The following is a 20,129-nucleotide window of genomic DNA, read 5'->3' as shown; positions in this document are numbered from 1 at the left end:
TAAGCCCAAATAATTCACAACGTTATTTTACAAGTATATACGATTATAATATCATGTATAAGAATAAGACAGTCCCAATCATATTAATGTTTTGTCTTACTTTTTGAGCGCTCGCGCTGAAGCTATAGATGATCATCAGCTCTGTGGGTTATTTACCTCAACGAAACACATCCTTTATGAGAATAATCAGATAATAAAATTAATAAGTTTTATCTGTACAAAATGACGCGAATGCACAAGTGAAGTTTGAACAAGTAATGTAATCAAACTCAGTCGACGCGCTCTTACCACAACAACACAGAGAATTCACAACATTTTATTACAATAGTGTTCTCGTTATAATGTTATGTAAATGACAGTCCCAGCAGTTATTAATGTTGTGCGTTGCTGTTTGGCTGCCAGTGGTGTGGTCCCTTCTGAATGAAGCCAATAATTCTGCCGATCTAACTACTTTGGGATCAAATAAATTTGTAGTTCTGACGACTGTTGAAACGGCTAACAGCACCACATATCCAAGATATATTATAAACTTGTTGTGAACCTTCTGAGAGCGTTTCGTTGGCCTTCCTCTGGTAGTTGTAGCTGCTGTCACCATAGACTTAAACAGAGCGCGCAGCTGTGACCGGTCCCAAATATGGCGGCGATAGAATACAGTGACGTCACATGAAACCCAGTAGCGTTAGATAGGGCGTCTACCTATATGATGTCTATGCGAGGATACACAGGGTGCTTCTCAATATCCCTCCTCGTCTCCTCGCTCCTCCGTCCTCCATCCTATGACCCGGAAAACAATCGAGCTCAGCCATCTTGAAGGACATCTCAATTCTCTAATTGCACCGCGAGGAAGGAGGAGTGAGGAAGCTTCCTGAGGAGTCATGAGTGAGGATACACAGGTGCATCCTTTGAGGAAGTCTTTCTCGTCGAGTGACCTGACGCACGCATAAATTCTCCTCCCCCTTCTTATCTGTCACAATAATTTAAATGTATGCTTTATTTTTACAGATTAAATAAACTTTATATCTCATATATTTCAACTAGGCATCTTGCTTTATTCATATTTATTATATTTTTTTTAAATAACCAAACTTTAACAACATGTGGTTAGATCCCTCGAGCGCAGCTGATGACGCTTTGAAGTGACGCTAAAGGGAGCGAGGATATATCATTTCACTTGATTCAATTCCTCCGTCCTCTCGTCTTTTCCTTGCGTCCTTCCCTCACATCCTGGAGGGGTGGAGCTAAGACGCGAGGAAAGGAAGCAAGGAAAGGAAACGAGGATGCACAAATAAGAACTGAGAAGCACCCACTATTTAGGGTGGATAGAGTGCACATTGAGACGACGGAGTCACGTGCTGCTTGTTACTTTCCTCAGCGCTGGGCAGGACGGACCAATCCTGGATAAGCTTGAATCTTTTCCCGCTCCTCTTCATCACTGAGGATGATGATTTATTTCATTTATATCATCTGTTCACTTTATTTAAAAATGTTATAGACTTTGAGGCAGATATGACACGTTTTTGTGAACGACACGCAAACGCTCACATGTTGAATGTATCGCAGATGACTGAAGGTTTATAGCGCCGCCTGGAGGTCGAGCTCCAAACAGAGCGTCGCCTGAGAATTACGTCATTTTCCCGCGACGAGCCTGCGAAGATGGCTTCGTTACAGAAGGGGAAGAAAGTGGTAAATCAAGACGATTTACGGCGGTTAATGAGGGAGAAGAAGCGGTCGACGGAGCGGGAGAAGCGCGTGGAATCGCCGTACGCCAAATACAACAGTGTGGGTCAGCTGAGCTGCGCGCTGTGCAACGCGTCCGTCAAATCCGCGCTGCTGTGGCAGACTCACGTGCTGGGAAAACAACACAAGGACAGAGTCAGCGAGCTGAAGAACAGAGACAGCACTCCGACACCTGCTCCTTCATCATCATCATCATCCTCATCGCTGAAGAGAGGCGCGCCGGAGCCCGTGTGTTCTTCATCATCCTCATCCTCAGGGAAAAGAGCCAAGAGTCACATCACTGCAGGTGCGACACCATCACAACATCATAATCACAACAATAACAACAATAACAATCACATTTATACTGTACATTCATTCATGTATTCAGTCACGCGAGCGTCAGTGTCTTCAGGGAGTCAGATGTTCCTCCACATTCACATGTTTGACACGCTTTTATCAAAAGCTTCTCACAAGTGAAGCACGAGAAGTTTCAGACATGGTTAGAATCAGATGGATAGTGAGAGTAGAGAAGGTTTTCCCAGCAAGATGCAGTTAAACTCTCCATAAAATCTCTTTAAGTGGAATATTATACTATTTATTATAATGAATTATCTGTCCACATTATTTTCTTTAATCAGAATAACTTGTCTGGACAGATTTAGGAAGATCATTCACCAGGAGCAGCACTAGTTTACGCATGTGTGAAGTGTAAATCAGTTTCATACCCACTTCTGTTTACACCAGTGTTTTGATCCGTATCGGTCAGTTCAGCACTGGATTCAGGTGTAAACGCTCCGAGACGCTGTTCAGATGTTTGTCCAGCAGGTGAAAACACTTCATCTCAGCGCAGATCATGTTCACACTGCAGTTCAATTCAGTTCAGTTCTCAGTGTTTAATCCTGTTCTGTTCACACTCACTTCTACAATTGAATTAACCACATTTACAGACACTGCAGTCTGTGCGAGGCCTTTGATAACTCCATAAACTGGAGTGCTTTATGAGTGACGGAGGTTCTGATCAGACGTCTTTAAGGTGATTGACCCGTGTGTGTGTGTGTGTGTGTGTGTGTGTGTGTGTGTGTGTGCGCAGGTGCAGCCGCGGGACAGCCGGAGCAGACGGCCGTATCTTCCCGTCAGTCAGCAGGTCTCGGGCTCCTCGTCGGACACTATGATGATGATGATGATGACGAAGACACCAGCAGTGCAGCTCCAGCTGAGGAGCCGGTCCCGGCCGCCGGCCTCCCTGCGGATTTCTTCGACAGCAGCGTCTCCGCCGCGCCGCCAGCCGTCTCTCACTCCGGCTCCGTGTCCAAAGCCGAGGACGGGGACGAGACGGCGCCGGAGAAGAAGGACAACACGGCCGAAGCTTTACCCGAGGGCTTCTTCGACGATCCGGTGCGCGACGCCAAAGTGCGTAACGTGGACACGCCCCGAGATCACATGGACCGCGAGTGGGAGGAGTTCCAGAAGGAGATGCGGCAGGTGAACACCGCGTCCGACGCCATCGTGGCTGAAGACGACGAGGAAGGGCGGCTGGAGCGGCAGATCGACGAGATCGACGAGCAGATCCAGTGCTTTCGCCGCGTGGAGGTATTACGCGCCAAACAGGAAGTAGTGAAGAGCGCGCTGAGGAGAGAGAGACGGCAGCGGGACGAGCCGCGGTCGGCCGGCGGCGAGGAGGAGGATGAGGAAGAGCTGATGCACGTGCTGACGCAGGACTGGAGGGCCAAAGGAGCGCTGGCGTGATCAAACACACCGTTACCTGCTGAAGAACTCATTTCTGACCTGTTTCTCTGGAGTGATGATGATGATGAAGATGATGATGATGTGTGTTCATACAGAGACTCGTTAAATCAGAAGCAGTGTGAACTGTCTATAAAGCACAGCAGCTTCAGAGTTTGTACATGTTTGATTGTTCCTGCACAAATCTTTAATAATCCTCTGATGTCCTTCAGTTACCGTGTTATTAATTGTTTAACTCTTTATTCACAATACACATCTTTACACGACTCATGATGTTTAAGACTGCAATGCCTAATAAAAGCAGACTTGAGCAGATGATACGATAGTTCTCTTACAGAGACGATATAATCAAGATTTCTGCTGTGCATCGCATGATTAGGCAGGAGATATATATAATCTCTGAACCCATTCAGCTGCACACAATTTGAAGATCATTTGCGATGTACAGATTTCTCATCTGGAAGAGAGACGTACATGTTCGTCCTCTGAATCACATACACAGATTAGAGAAATTATATTAAGATCAAATGTAGGATGTTTTCTACACATTTTATTAAAGAAACCCCTGGAGCCAAGGAAGATTGTGAAGTTTCAGGCTGTAGGTTTGTGTCTGTACAGTCTGGGATAAAAAGGTTTTATATAGATCTAAATAAAGTGATGGAAGCTGTTAAGAGTCTGTTGAGGACACGTTCTTCCTCTGTGATGATGATGATGATGGTTACAGCGCTCATGAGAGCCAGACCGATGATGAGCAGATATCTGACATGAACACGAGGCCTGTGAGGCAGTGATGAAGATGATCATATATGAGCTCTTATAATCACTCCTGTTCATTGCAGAAAAAGAACGTTTGAATACCAATAAATGTATTTGCATCTGTTAACACTTTCCCCGTGATGCACACAAGGGTCTAATGATGGAATATTTTTCACTTTGACTCCAGAAATTGTCTTATCAGTTAAATCTGAACTAGTGTTCAATCATTAGGGGTTTTCTCCATCACATGACTTAAAGACCATTTCATTTCATCAAAGAAACAGTAAAAGCTTCATGAGTTGTAAGTGGAAAACTCACCTTACTTCTTGTTCCAGATTTATTTTGTGTTCTTCCCTATTTGCAACATCTAAAACATGGCAAGCAATAAGCAGTACAGCTGAAACATAAGATGTTTCTGATTCTGACGAACCACAGCTTCTCGAGATCCACACGAGCTTCTCGAGATCCACACGAGCTTCACGAGATCCACACGAGCTTCTCGAGATCCACACGAGCTTCACGAGATCCACACGAGCTTCTCGAGATCCACACGAGCTTCTCGAGATCCACACGAGCTTCACGAGATCCACACGAGCTTCTCGAGATCCACACGAGCTTCACGAGATCCACACGAGCTTCTCGAGATCCACACGAGCTTCTCGAGATCCACACGAGCTTCACGAGATCCACACGAGCTTCTCGAGATCCACACGAGCTTCACGAGATCCACACGAGCTTCTCGAGATCCACACGAGCTTCACGAGATCCACACGAGCTTCTCGAGATCCACACGAGCTTCACGAGATCCACACGAGCTTCTCGAGATCCACACGAGCTTCACGAGATCCACACGAGCTTCACGAGATCCACACGAGCTTCTCGAGATCCACACGAGCTTCACGAGATCCACACGAGCTTCTCGAGATCCACACGAGCTTCTCGAGATCCACACGAGCTTCTCGAGATCCACACGAGCTTCACGAGATCCACACGAGCTTCACGAGATCCACACGAGCTTCTCGAGATCCACACGAGCTTCACGGGATTCTTGATATGCTCAATGATAAAGAAACAGACGGACACTTCAATAAAATCAGCTTTTATTCATGTTACGTTAAAGAGAACATGCAGTGCAAACTCACCAGATGCCATTTCATCTTCATCATCATCATCATCATCTTCCTACTGCTTAAAATTAGTTTCTGACATAGAAATGTCCAATTCTACAATATTTACACCTTTTATAAAGCGACAGCAGAGTCTGAGAGACTTTATTTTCAAGCAACTGGAGAACAAAACTAGAGCAGCGCCTGCGAGGCCTTCAGTCTGCAGACACACACACACACACACACACACACCATCACACACACACACACTCGCACACACACTATTGTGCTGAACATACTTTAAATTAAAACCTACATCTGATCAAACAAGTAGCTGAGTGCATGGATTATATTATCATAAATATCTGATTACATCCACTAAAGCAATCATATTATTGCTAATCTGACAGTTTAAACTCTTCATTGCCCTCAGTTCATACAGAGACAGACACTTGTGTAAATATATGAGTGAATCTCAGTAAATCACGTCCAGGTTCAGCAGAAGTCACGGGAGTTTGTCGGAGGAAATAAACATGTGACCGAGAGTGAATTCATCAGATCTTCTGACGGGCGTCTGCGGTCGTTTTCATCACGACTGTAATAATTTACTGCGTTACACCGGAAAACAAAGACTTCAAATCAGCAGTACAACGAAAACTAGCATGTTTGATTTTGGGCAGATTCAGGGATCAAATACAGTGAAGAACACGTTCATGCTCCGGACACACTGGATCTGATCCCGGCAGGACTGAGATTCACTCTAATCTGAGATGAGTCAGCTGATCAATCCTGTCCGTCACATGAAGGATTTCCAGCTGCTTCACAGAAACCAAACACTCGGAGCGAGTCTGAGGTCAGTCGCGGTGGATCAGCGGCTCCTCCGGCGGGTCCGTCTGGTCCCGGTCCGACCCGAACGCCTCCTGCAGGTCCTGGAGCCGGACGGTCCCGCAGCAGCCGCTCCACATCTGACAGCGAGAGAACAAGATTCAGACGCCAGTGTTGACCTTTAACCCCAGAATCAACAGAGAAACTGACACAACACAGACTTCCTCACGGACATCTGGAGATTCTGACGGGAACCATGAGCTCCACATTTCAGGAGAGATATAAAAATAAATGAATGAATCTCATTTTTACCAATATATGTCCATGACTTTGTATATGTAATGTTGATGAGTTTAGTATATTTACACACGTCAGTTCCAGTGTCACTCCTTCAGTGGACGTCTGTGACGTGTAAAGTATCATGTGACGCAGTTACTATGACAACACGAGCAGCTTATGCACCTGTCACAGACTCGGTCCTGCTGGAGGGCGGCGGTCCTCTTCTGAAGCGTCTGCGGGACGCGGCCCTGGGGCGGCGGGGCGGGGGGGAACCTGAAACACACAGGCTTGTGATCAGTCAGGTGATCAGGTGAGCGTCAACTCAAGCGTGACTGAACCGATACACACCTGCGTCCGTCTGGAGCTGATGAGCGGCCTGGAGCCGTCCACTGCAGAGAGAGAGAGAGAGAGCTGAGGGATGAGCGGCGTGTGTGTGTGTGTGTGTGTGTGTGTGTGTGTGTGTGAGAGAGAGTGTGTGTGAGAGAGAGAGTGTGTGTGAGGTCTCACCGTGTCACCTGACTCGCTCCGCTCCAGCACAGACACCCAGCGGCTCAGGTTGGACAGCATGAAGTGGACGCTCTGGATCTGCTCGCGGCACCAGGACTGATGGAGCAGCAGAGAGCCGTTCACCTCGCTCACCCCGTCCTGAAGATCCTGCACATCCTGCCACACCAGCATCACACACAACTGCATTATGGGTAACGCCAGCACAGGCCTGATGAGTGTCAGACACCGTGTCCTAACCAGACCCCAGCGACGGGCAGTTTCACGCGTTCACACTTAATAATAATCAGAGTAAGAGAGTGTGTTTGGGCACTGTCGAGTTCAAGTCGGCTACATACACACACCTCGTCTCCTGGACAAAATAAATCACAAATCACAGCCAATCAGAAGAGCGTGTGGGCGGAGTCAAATTTAGCAGCTGGGTGAGAATATAGCTGCAGTTTAGACTGTCTGAATCTGTGTGAGTTTGGAGAGGGTGAAGGAGGCGGCTGTGTTCAGTCTGAATCACTCTCTCACAACACGCCCAGATCCATCATGTGTTCGCTGAGTGGGCGGCAGTGAGCGTTTACACTAAACATGCGGCGGGTCACATGACGTGATCAGATCACCTGTGAACACCTTCAAACATCAGTAATGAGAGAGAGCAGGTGCGTCGAACACAACTCTCAGCTGGGCAGAAACATGAACATGTGGGAGGAAGTCCACTCCTGATGAACCGATGAACAGGACTTCCTGTAAACCGTTTATCATGTGTTAGATGTAATAATTTAAGAAAAGCTTCTTTATTTTGGAAGGGTTTAAAGTATCGTATCGTCACAGCGCTGTGCTTATATTTCTATACCTCTATTTTAGGTTTCTCCATTTTACTTTTCCCTTGACCTTTTTAAAGCAATATTTACTTATTTGAAGGTCACATGCTGATGTTTTAACGTAATATTTACTTATAAATATTATTGATATCAGCCATTAAGTTCTTACCGTGACCCTACAGGAGACGAGGGGTTTGGAGATCTGTTTTTCAATAATCATGTTTTTAGTAGTTCAGGAGTGAATCTCCTCATGACTCCAGCGGTGTGTCTGAACATGTTAATGTTGACGTCAGTGATGTCACGTACACAGACGCTCAATCAGACGGTTCTCTTCTTTCAAAATCGCACACACACACACCGCAGTTTAAAATGGTTTGCGAGTCGTTTGGTGTCCGTCACACATCAGGTGTGAGTCCACTATATCCAGATGTCATCTTTACCCCCAGCGTAAAAAAGATGAGCAATTTCTGTAGTTCTGAAGCTGAAAAGAATCTGTTCAACTCGACTAACCTCACGCTCAGTTCAGAATCACACAACTGAATATGACTTCATATGCTGCGGATAAGAACCAGTTCTCAGGTGTGTGTGTGTGTGTGTGTGTGTGAGAGTGTGTGTGTGTGTGTGTGTGTGTGTGAGAGTGTGTGTGTGAGAGTGTGTGTGTGTGTGTGTGTGTGTGTGTGTGAGTGTGTGTGTGAGTGTGTGTGTGTGTGTGTGTGAGTGTGTGTGTGAGTGTGTGTGTGTGTGTGTGTGTGTGTGTGTGTGTGTGTTACCTGTTTAAGTGCTGCCCAGCTGCTGTCGTTCACTGGTTTCACTCCGCTCTTCATGGTCAGAAGGTGAGGTCAGGCCATGTAAAACAAGGACACATGAACACAGTCACTCTCACAGCAGCAGACACTGATCTGAGGCACAAACATCAAAACAACATGATCTCCAGCAACGATATAAAATAGCGCGTTGATTTTGGCCACTATGTTTCCTAAAGGCAGCGTCGTTACGTTTGTTCTCGGGTACGAGAGACTCTTAAAGGGATTATTCACCCGTTCTGTCCTCATTTATCCTCATGTCACTCAAACCTGCTTCAGATGAGCACAACAGAAGAATGAGCAATGACTTCCACTGTACTGAGAAACACACACTCTTCTGAACACATCTTCTGTTTGTGTTTGTCTGAGGAAGTCACACGGGTTTGGAAGGACGACTGAAGGATGTTTAACAGCGTCTCTGATTTAAACACAGAGTTGGACGGTGAAAACTGTCCTGAGGTGTTGACGGTGTAAGCGTGTCGTACCGTGCTGTCCTTCAGCTGATCTGCTCCTGTTCTTCGCTCTTCCACCACAGCCTGTATCAAGGTGACGTCGTGCTGGAGGCTGGTGACGGTGCTGCCGATGGAGGCCACGCTCTGCACACACACACACACACACACACACACACACACACACACACACAAACACACACACACACACACACTGTGAGACACGACTCTTTACATGCGCTGGAGATCCAGATGAACAGCAGCAAACCTTCTGCAGCTCCTCCACACTCCTGGGAAGAGCGATGAGGTCCGACGCGGATTTGATGTTGGCCTTCAGATGATTGACAGCTGAATCCAGAGCGCTGAGCTGCAGGAGACACACACATCGGTCACATGACACCGCTGTGCTGATCAATGAGCTCCGAGACGATTATTACTGATCGTCATCATTCGAGATAAACACAATAATGGTGCAGTTTAAATTTCAACAACATTTTACCATTCGGTCCATAAAGCACATTAGCTCACAGTGTGACGCAGGAAAATCAGTCATTTGTACGAGAGTTAATGACGTTCATCGCTGACCTTCTGATTGACCTCCGTCAGGTTGGACCAGAGTCGGGTCAGGCCTCGCTCTCCGCTCTCCATGTCGTCCAGCTTCATCTGTTTGGCCTTCAGCTCCTCGCTGAGCTTCAGGATCTCGTGTGACGACAGCTTCTGGCTGCTCTCCACTGTCACACATCATCAACAACATCACCGACAGGAAACATCTTCACACTCCTGCTCACGTCTGGGACACTCTAACAGAAACGTTCTCTCAACGTTATGAGCAAACGTTAGTAGAATGTTTCGTTCAAATAATCTGATCTTCAATAATGTTCTCAAAACATTCAACACAAAAACAATCGTTCACGGAGCGTTTTCCTGAAACCTTTTAGTTGGATGTTAGTTAGGTGTTTGTTACAGAACGTTCAGAGAACATTCAGAAATAACATTGTCATAACTGAATGCTAACGTTAGCAAAACATTCTTAGAACATATTCTTTGCACATTAGTACCTGCTCTATATGAAGGTGTTCGATGAATGATATTTCTGTAATAATGTGAGTGAAGGGATGGTTGAGCATCAGTCTGATCTCGTGTGTGTGTGTGTGTGTGTGTGTGTGTGTGTGTGTGTGTGTGTGTGTGTGTGTGTGTGTGTGTGTGTGTGTGTGTGCGGTCGGATGAGGACGTACTGGTGCGGATCTTCTCCTTCATGGAGTCCAGGTCCTCTTTGAGGGCGATCTGCATCCAGATGAGTCCGGCGCAGGCCATGACGCACGCGGCCAGCAGGATGAAGACACACAGCGGGTAACAGAGCGAGCAGCACTGCACTGAGCTCCTGCACACACACACACACACACACACACACACACACACACACACACACACACACACACCAGTGTCATTACATGCTTAGAGTAATTTTCATTTGAAAGTGAACTAATCCTTGAATTATTCTAGTGGATCACTGAGCCGTCGTGTGTCGCTGACTGTGTTCATCTGCACTCTCACTGAGATTATGATGAATGCTGATTAAACTTTACCTCATGTAAACAATATTTAATCAAACTGATCTGATTAAGTTCATCATAGCAGCCAAAATGTGCCGTATGCTGATTTTAAGGCCAGTATGTAAAGACTTCAATGGGATCTCCTGAACAAACACTGATGATATTAATAATCAAAGGCATGGCGTTATTGTTCATGTAATGCAGTATTGATGATTGAAAACACTGAAATTAAGACATTTTTGACACGCCCCCGAATAATCCAATACACCCATAGAGATGTGTTTTGCGTGTGACGTCAGTAGATGAAATCAGTGGCCAGTAAGACCGACTGTATGTGAGATCATGTGAGTATATGCGAGTAAACTTTACTCTGATGACTGACACAATCACAGTCAGCATCAGCAGCAACTCTCTCTTCTACTTCCTCAATAAATCAGGTCATGTGACTGAGGAATGTCACCTGCAGATCTTCCAATGAAACACATGAATCTAGAGGATCTTCACTGAAAGAATGGATCTTAAAATGCCACAGTTTCTTCAGTCCTGCCCTGATGAAGCTCCTGCGCACCACAGACACTGATAACTGCTTCATCTTCTGTTCAGGTTTCTCTGAAGCTCCTCTTCATCCATTGGTTCTCCAGCATCTTCTGTAAGATGTTCAGATCCGCTGACACTGAGGGACTGATGCTCGGGAGGGAACATGAAGCTTCAGTTATTTCTGTCTCTTGAGGACTAGAGGTCAGTATCTGTCACGCTTCACCAGGGCAGGACTGAAGAAACACGAGATGTTTACAACCCTCAGATTCACCCAACTGAATAAAGCATGTCTGTGAAGCGATCATACCAGTGTAGATCAATATATCTCAGTATCAGTTTATGATCAATATATCATCTGTATCAGTTTAGATCAATATATCATCGATCAGTTTATACAATATATCATCTGTATCAGTTTATGATCAATATATCATCAGTATCAGTTTATGATCAGTATCAGTATATTATGATTACATTAAAACACACTCACTTCCCGAACAGGCCGGTGCGGCCGCCGCTGAACTCCTGCTCCTCGGACCCGGACTCGGACTCGCTCTCGGGCGGCTCGGTCCGCAGCAGCCGGTGTTTGCTCTTCCTCCTGCTGCTGTCGCTCAGGCCGATCAGCGCGTTCAGCTCCTTCCTCTTCTTCATCTTCTTCTGAGGGCTCATCGCGTCACACACCGACCGCTCGAGCGTCAGCGACCCGATGGTCAGCTGGAGTGTGTGTGTCACATCCACCGGTCAGTCTTCAGCGGATTAACTCTTTATTCGGACACTGAGGAGCGCGAGCGTTAGCATTAGCGTTAGCTTTAGCTCAGTGTGCGGTCACGCGCTGTCCATCATATCAAACGCGTTTGTTCACAGAACCGCCTCAACTTCACTCATTATCATCATTATCATCATAATCATCATAATCATGATGCTGCAGTAAGAAATAATCGCCGAATGTCGCTATAATGTTTATAATAGTGCTCGCGGCGACGCTACGGAAATCCTTCAGTAGTTTGACGAACCGCTCGTGTCAGTCTGAATATGATGTCATAACGCTAATATTACATCACAGATATGAATTATAGCTCAAGAATCAGAGCAGATCTTTTTCTCTTCAGAATGAACATGATAATCCATCCGATCCTGACAGGAAGTGATTCTGATTGGAGGAACACAAGAGGGCGTGTCAGTGGGCGACTGACGTCATCAGACGGTGACGCTCTCGTCCTCCAGGCGGCGCTCTAGCCACCTTTGAGTGGCACTTCCGGTTTGGGGGAATATATATCAAATAGTTTTCAGAGGAAACCAAAAGACAGCGTTTAATTAAAGCTGAAGAAGAAGATGTGTGTTTTTGAATCATGGAGGTCATCTTATATGCACAATGTGTCAGTTTTTGAGCCATAAGTTTAATTTATAACACATGGCATTGCCTTTATAGGCCGAGGCGTTCCTGCAGCACAAGACAGTGAGAAACCCTTTTCCAAACAGAGAGAAGAGCACTGATTATGAGTACGCCTGTGTCTTTCTCCACAGCTGCAGTCAGATCGAGGAGTGTGATGGTCGCGGCTCGTGTGATGTGTGGAGGAAGAGCTCTGGCACACTGTTCCAGCTGAGCATCGCCACAGCTGACCTGAGTATTGCTGCTGACCCTGTCCATCCCTTACGACCACATCTTCTGATCTACTTCCAGCAGGATAACACACGTCAAAGCTCAAATCATCTCCTGAACGTGAAGTGAGTTCACTGCAGTGATCGTTCACACCGGAGAGTTTCCCGTCCCGACACCTGGAGTCATCCTCAGCAGTGAGGCTCCAGTGACAGTCATTCAGGAAACGAGAGGCGGCATCTTACAGCGCTTGAGAGCAGAGAATACTGCTAATCTTTTAAGATTTTGATAACTTATTCATTTACTTGCCAGTTTTTTATCATTCAGATTCGGCTGGTGTTTAATAACACATTTTTCTGTGGTGTGAAACTCAGAACACAGATTTAATGTTGCTTTACTCAGACTTTAAAGCAGTTCTGAAGGCGAAAGGGGTCCAGACGGTGCTAGCCAACAAAGTGTCCGCTGAGAGTATATGATGATTATTAGTGAAATACTCACATATCCAAGCTGAAAAAAGTAATTTGTCAGAATACACTATAAATATAAAATCAAAGCAGCAGTTCAATTATTTCTGTTTTATTAATGATTGTCTGAAAGTGGCACATTATTAGAAAAGAATAATGCCAAACTGTATAAACCTGAAGAGAGACGCTGAAGAGTTCAACTTCCAGAGTGACCAGTGCAAGAGCTGGATCAGCAGCGGCCGGTCAGTGTGTCCAGTGCGGGTCAGTGTGCAGATCAGTGTGTCCAGTGTGGGTCAGTGTAACCAGTGCGGGTCAGACCCTAGCGGGTCAGTGTGTCCAGTGCGGGTCAGTGTGTCCAGTGCGGGTCAGACCCTAGCGGGTCAGTGTGTCCAGTGCGGGTCAGACCCTAGCGGGTCAGTGTGTCCAGTGCGGGTCAGTGTGTCCAGTGCGGGTCAGACCCTAGCGGGTCAGTGTGTCCAGTGCGGGTCAGACCCTAGCGGGTCAGTGTGTCCAGTGCGGGTCAGTGTGTCCAGTGCGGGTCAGACCCTAGCGGGTCAGTGTGTCTAGTGCGGGTCAGACCCTAGCGGGTCAGTGTGTCCAGTGTGGGTCAGTGTGTCCAGTGTGGGTCAGTGTGTCCAGTGCGGGTCAGTATGTCCAGTGCGGGTCAGACACCAGTGGGTCAGTGTGTCCAGTGCGGGTCAGTGTGTGGGTCAGTGTGTCCAGTGCGGGTCAGACCCTAGCGGGTCAGTGTGTCTAGTGCGGGTCAGACCCTAGCGGGTCAGTGTGTCCAGTGCGGGTCAGTGTGCGGGTCAGTGTGTCCAGTGTGGGTCAGTGTGTCCAGTGTGGGTCAGTGTGTCCAGTGCGGGTCAGTATGTCCAGTGCGGGTCAGACACCAGTGGGTCAGTGTGTCCAGTGCGGGTCAGTGTGTGGGTCAGTGTGTCCAGTGCGGGTTAGACACCAGTGGGTCAGTGTGTCCAGTGCGGGTCAGTGTGTGGGTCAGTGTGTCCAGTGCGGGTCAGATTATACGGGACGCTGCGCTGCGGAGGCTGATGCAGCTGTTCTGTGTTTTTCTGCCGTCTGCTCTGTGTCCAGCTTCTCGGCGCCGGTATCGTCTCACACAGACGCGTGCAGCTGGTGATTCCACAGAACAGCGTCTCGTCAGAATGCGAGGAGCCCTCGGATCCGTCCGACATCACGTCTCTGACCTCCTGAGGGCCGATGGTGCTCTGAGGAATCACACGAGTGACCGGCGGAGCGGCTCGAGTCTCTGGACTCCTGCTGAGCTTCAGCTTATGCTTCTTCTGCAAAAAAAAAAGACGAACAGTGATTATTTCCTCAACGATAAACGCTATGAAAGCTTTCTGGGTTTTACTGCAGTCTACAGCACCGCATCATCGAGTCATCGTACTTTTCTACTAACTGGACTCTGTTTCCACTGCTTCCGGGTCAGGGTTTCCTCTGCACCTCCTGAAATAAAGAGCAACAGCAGCAGTGTTTTACTGATCCCTGAAAAACACACATGATGTGAGGAATCACTGAATCCCTGACATGTGGGTCATGATCTGACCTTCAGGCGTCTGGAGGGACGAGAGCGAGGGCGGATCAGAGGCTCTGCGTCTCAGCATCACCGGCTCTTCTTCAGACAGCAGCTCTCTGGAAACAGGCATGAGCTGGGTTAACACAACAACACAACACACCACACTACACAACACAACACAACACAACACACAACACAACACACTACACAACACACCACAACACAACACACAACACAACACACTACACAACACACCACACTACACAACACAACACACTACACAACACAACACAACACACAACACAACACACTACACAACACACCACACTACACAACACAACACACTACACAACACAACACACAACACAACACACTACACAACACACCACACTACACAACACAACACAACACAACACACAACACAACACACTACACAACAGATGTAAATGAAGATGAATGAAGATGTTTGTGTCTCAGAGTACGATTTTAAGATGTGTGAGGAATGTAATGCCAGCTCAGACTACACAATATTTTTGTCAGATTATACGATTTTGTCGTCCACTGTGAGACTACACGAGCTGAAATAATCAAATCAGCAGCACTTCTCTGCACTCCTGATGCTCCATACGGATCTGTTCCTCCCTGTTCCTCACTGATCTGTTACTGTTAAACTCAAAGGGCAAACAAAGTATTATGAATGCACAGAATATTCCAGGTCTTCTGACAGTATATTAGCTGACAGAAACTCTTCGCTCCGTCACGTCACGTGTGTGTTCGGCCTGAAGGGTAAACTCAGTTCAGGATGTGTCCATTATTGTGTGCAGTCTGAACATAACGGCCGTGCTGTACTCATGTGGCGTGTGTTGGTGATGCTGTGGAGCAGAGGACGGACTGAAACTCGGACAGATGGTAAAGCCTGATGTTCAGCTGTTGAACACACTCTATCTCTGCTCTTTCTGCTGGGATCATGATCATGATCTGTATCCTGTCATCATCGTTTGACAGGATACAGAAGTGCGTTCGTGTCGCTCTGAACGGCAGCCTTTCATACGGTTCTTCACAAACATAATCAATGTTTAGCCTACATCATATCTGATGATTTATTAAGTACTCCAAAGAAACTTTATTGTGTGTATATATTTATGCACATGTATCGTTCTTTAGCGTTGACATGCTCAGAAAAATAAACACTGTACTTACGCGATTAGACATGCTGCATGACGAACACTTTGTAAAGATCCATTTTGAGGGTTATATTAGCTGTTTGAACTTTTTTATGTTGTTTAAAGCAAGCGCGAGCTCTTGGGGTGTGGAGCACCAGATTTAAAGGGAATTCAGGGAATCACCCTGAATCGGCTCATTTCTAATTATGCCCCAAAATAGGCAGTTAAAAAAATTAATTAAAAAAAATTCATGGGTATTTTGAGCTGAAACTTTACAGACACATTCAGGGGACACCTTAGACTTATATTACATCTTTTTAAAAAAAGTTCTAGGGCACCTTTAAATTGTTCCTTCTTTTGTGGATTTTCATTTGACAACTTTATATAAGAAAATCTTCCCAGGTGTAAGGTCTCTCTCCAGTGTGAATTCTCATGTGTTTTCTGAGGTTTTCTTTAGGTGTGAAACTCTTTCCACACTCAGGACAGGGGAAATACTGCGCTTTGGGGTGAGCACTTTCATGCAGTCTAAGGTGTTTCTTCTTTGTAAAACTCTTTCCACATTGAGTGCATTTAAAAATATTCTCTATTGAGTGAAATCTCATGTGAGTAGTAAGGTATGATTTATTTATGAAACTCTTTCCACACTGAGGGCAGCTGAAAGGCCTCTCTCCTGTGTGAAGTTTCATGTGACAAGTAAGGGATTCTTCATGTTTTAAACACTTCCCACACTGATGGCACTTAAAAAGCTTCTCTGCAGAGTGACTTGTAATGTGTCTCTTTAGGTCGTTCTTTCTTTTGAACACCTGTTCACAGACTCCACACTGATGGCCCTTAAAAGGCTTCTCCACAGTGTGAAGTGTCAAGTGTCTCTTCAGGTGCTTTTTCATTTTGAACACCTTTTCACATTGGTCACATTTGAAGGGCTTCTCTTCAGAGTGAATTATCCTGTGCTTGTTAAGGCGTTTCAAAGTCGTGAAACACTGTCCACACTGGTGACATATAAAACAATTCTCTCCTGTGTGAATTCTCATGTGTACATTGAGGGTGTCTTTACGTGTGAAATGCTTTCCACACTGAAGACATATAAAACAGTTCTCTCCTGTGTGAATTCTCATGTGTAATTTAAGGGAGTCTTTGCGTGTAAAACGCTTTCCACACTGATGACATATAAAACTGTTCTCTCCTGAGTGAATCCTCAGGTGGAAATTAAGGGAGTCTTTACGTGTGTAAGTCTTTCCACACTGATCGCATTCGAAAGGTCTTTCTCCAGTGTGAATCCTCATGTGATCATTTAATGTCTTTTTTTTGGTGTAACTCTTTCCACACTGATCACATTTGAAAGGTCTTTCTCCAGTGTGAATCCTCATGTGATCATTTAATGTCTTTTTTTTTGTGTAACTCTTTCCACACTGATCACATGTGAAAGGCTTCTCTCCAGCATGAACTTTCATGTGGATTTTAAGGTTTCTTGCTGTAGTGAACAAGTTTCCACACTGTTGACAGGTGAAAGATCTTTTAGATCCTCTTGCCTCCTCACCACTTTTTTCTGAGGAAGAGTTTTCACTCTGCAAGCAAAGTTTTTCTTCAGCTATGAAATCATGTTTCTCACACTGTTGTTTCTCCTCCGTTTCATTCAGTTCAGGACTCTCCTCTTTAAGTGGCATCAGGTCTGAAAAACGAAAAATACAAGTTAAGCCCAATTTCTTAACATAAAGCAACAGACATCAAATGACTACTTGTATTCAATGTGCTAAAGGATATTCTATCATTATCATAATGAAAAATTTGCAAGTTTAGATACCTGTAACAGTTATTTTATGATCATTTAGATCAGGGCTTCCCAACTCTGATCCTTGAGTACCTTCAAAAATGAATAAAGTCGTTATTTTTGTTTGTTATTAGTGCACAAAAAGTATTTGCGTCACTTCAAAATATTAAGGTTGAACCACTGTATTCACATGGACTAATTTTAATGATGTCTTTACAACCTTTTCTGGGCACTGAATGTTGCATTGATGTTGCTGGCTTATAGCTCTCAGATTTCATCAAAAATATATTAAACTCGTGTTCCGAAAATTACAGTTTTGGAATGACATAAGGGTGAGTATTTAATGACAGAAATTTCATTTTTGGGTGAACTAACACTTTAAAGGATTAGTCCACTTTCAAATAAACTTTTCCTGATAATTTACTCACCCCCATGTCATCCAAGATGTTCATATCTTTCTTTCTTGAGTCGAAAAGAAATTAAGTTTTTTGATGAAAACATTCCATTATAGTGGACTTCAATGGCCTCCAGATGGCTGAAGGTCAAAATTACAGTTTCAGTGCAGCTTCAAAGGGCTTTAAGCTTCCGCTTTCCGTATTCTTCAACAAGCTTACGCTGTATGTCCTACGCCTTCCCTATTCTATTTATGGAAAAAAACGGAACTGGCGCTGCGTTCAAGACAATCGCGTGCAAGACGATCATTTGTGTTTCTAAAGCATATACAGTTGTATTTTTTTCCAAAAATGACCGATCGTTTCGCTAGATAATTTATTCCTCGTCTGGTATCGTTTAAAGCCCTCTGAAGCTGCTCTGAAACTGTAATTTTGACCTTCAACCGTTTGGAGGCCATTGAAGTCCACTATAAGGAGAAAAATCCTGGAATGTTTTCATCAAAACCTTAATTTCTTTTCGACTGAAGAAAGACATGAACATCTTGGATGACATGAAGGTGAGTAAATTATCAGGAAAATTTTGAAAGTGGACTAATCCTTTAAGATGTGTTTTGGTCAACTGAGTGGACATCTCCTGCACTAGAGTCACATAAATGTACATGTTGCATAGCTGTGCCCTGAAGACCAACCATTTTTAAAAAATAGATCAAATAATTACACTGTTTAATAGTTCTAATAGTTTTTGCTATATACTGAAACTGGAATTGACACAGACTACTTAAATTTTGGTATCGTGACAACACTAAGAGTTCTGGATCTTGTAAATTGACATTTCTCTTAAAAAGCATGGATTTAACTCAGGATTCTGGAGTGTCTATAGTGATTGATTTATTGATTATGACATAACAGCATTATGTCTAATGCTTTAGTTGTGACACTCATATGTCTATATTCTTCATATGTTCAGATTCTTTCATGTCAATTTCAAGTCATGACTTTTCAAAACGATTATTTATTTGTTTAAATGTCAACATTTTCATGAGAACAAAATGAGTTCACATTTGAAAACCAACCTTCTTGCTCCTCAGTATCTTCATGTTTCACTCTGAATGGTTCTGAAATGTTCATGTCTTCAGTCTCCTCTTTAATAAATGCCATCTTGAAAACAGTGTCACGTAGATATCAGTTGTTTCACCAATTGTTTCTTGTTCCTGTGTGTTTGGACGTTATTCATGTTTAATATCAGGAAAACAAATGATAGAAAGAAGTCGGCAGATATCCATTACCTGAAAACTGAACTGTAAAGCGTCAAATGGCACCTAATCCATTCGTTTCAAACTACATGTAAGATATTAACTGATTGAACGACTTGTATAAATTTAAACGCCTCAAATACTCACACAAAAACTCAAACCTTTGTTCAGCCAGAGGAGAGCAGTGCAGTCTTATGATGTCATAACGCCAGACCAAAATAAAAGTCCCGTCCACAATATATATAATTATATATATATAGTAGTTCTTATATTTTCAGCACATTGGTTGACAAATATATATATATATATATATAGTAGTTCTTATATTTTCAGCACATTGGTTGACAAATATATATATATATATATATATATATATATATATATATATATATATATATTTATTTATTTTTTTTTTTAATTGTCAACCAATGTGCTGAAAATATAAGTACTATTGTAAGAGTGAGCTGGTGCAGAAACCCTTTATACTCTGATGACAACTGAGGGCACTTAATGTTACAGAAACTCATCAATAATTTTCTTGCTGTGATACAGGAGTGGTCTGATCTTTATGCTAAAAAAACATGCTTTTTTAATCACAATGTTGAGTGCTAAGTGATAATGTTTTCTTATCTGTGCCATGTCTGAAGTAACCTGAGACAAAGTATTTATTTTTAACTATTGTTTCAGCATATGACAGAATTTCCAAGTCTTGTTTATTTCAAATGTACAGCACTTTATCCGGATTGTCCAGATTAGTCCATATACACAGAGGTTTGGTTATTTTGGTAGGACTATAAAAGAAAAGTAACAAGTCAGCACACTGAAAAAATAAATAAATGTGTGTATATATATATATATATAAAATGAATAAT

General features: G+C 44.3%; 3 protein-coding genes across 5 annotated transcripts; 1 reads left to right on the top strand and 2 right to left on the bottom strand.

Annotated features, from left to right (window-relative positions):
* Nucleotides 1-1,344: 1,344 nt before the first annotated feature.
* LOC125279983 (zinc finger protein 830-like) lies at nucleotides 1,345-4,345 on the top strand. Its single transcript, XM_048210231.1, has 2 exons — nucleotides 1,345-2,023; nucleotides 2,810-4,345. The coding sequence occupies exons 1-2, from the start codon at nucleotides 1,654-1,656 to the stop codon at nucleotides 3,463-3,465; spliced, it is 1,026 nt and encodes a 341-aa protein (XP_048066188.1). The 5' UTR covers nucleotides 1,345-1,653; the 3' UTR covers nucleotides 3,466-4,345.
* A 956-nt stretch (nucleotides 4,346-5,301) lies between these two features.
* On the bottom strand, nucleotides 5,302-12,241 carry LOC125279982 (EF-hand calcium-binding domain-containing protein 14-like). The gene is made up of 10 exons (XM_048210230.1): nucleotides 11,574-12,241; nucleotides 10,229-10,374; nucleotides 9,579-9,724; nucleotides 9,262-9,360; nucleotides 9,030-9,140; nucleotides 8,512-8,559; nucleotides 6,936-7,091; nucleotides 6,777-6,817; nucleotides 6,612-6,701; nucleotides 5,302-6,289 (listed from the first exon to the last, which is right to left on the bottom strand). Exons 1-10 carry the CDS (start codon nucleotides 11,750-11,752, stop codon nucleotides 6,193-6,195), a joined length of 1,113 nt encoding a protein of 370 aa, XP_048066187.1. The 5' UTR covers nucleotides 11,753-12,241; the 3' UTR covers nucleotides 5,302-6,192.
* Nucleotides 12,242-16,102: 3,861 nt separating this feature from the next.
* Nucleotides 16,103-19,485, bottom strand: LOC125279978 (gastrula zinc finger protein XlCGF26.1-like). Of its 3 annotated transcripts, none has more exons than XM_048210224.1 (4): nucleotides 19,405-19,485; nucleotides 19,078-19,215; nucleotides 17,646-17,705; nucleotides 16,103-17,513 (listed from the first exon to the last, which is right to left on the bottom strand). In XM_048210224.1, the coding sequence occupies exons 2-4, from the start codon at nucleotides 19,160-19,162 to the stop codon at nucleotides 16,225-16,227; spliced, it is 1,434 nt and encodes a 477-aa protein (XP_048066181.1). In that variant the 5' UTR covers nucleotides 19,163-19,215; nucleotides 19,405-19,485; the 3' UTR covers nucleotides 16,103-16,224. The 3 variants fall into 3 exon arrangements, with proteins under 3 accessions (XP_048066181.1, XP_048066182.1, XP_048066180.1); XM_048210225.1 differs by having other exon boundaries at nucleotides 19,419-19,482; XM_048210223.1 differs by having other exon boundaries at nucleotides 19,291-19,453.
* Between the last annotated feature and the right edge of the window lie 644 nt (nucleotides 19,486-20,129).

This window comes from Megalobrama amblycephala, linkage group LG12 (assembly GCF_018812025.1).
Source record: "Megalobrama amblycephala isolate DHTTF-2021 linkage group LG12, ASM1881202v1, whole genome shotgun sequence".
In the NCBI taxonomy this organism is placed as follows: Eukaryota; Metazoa; Chordata; class Actinopteri; order Cypriniformes; family Xenocyprididae; genus Megalobrama; species Megalobrama amblycephala.
Note: the sequence above shows the minus strand (reverse complement) of the source record. Positions and strands in the feature narration are given on the sequence as shown.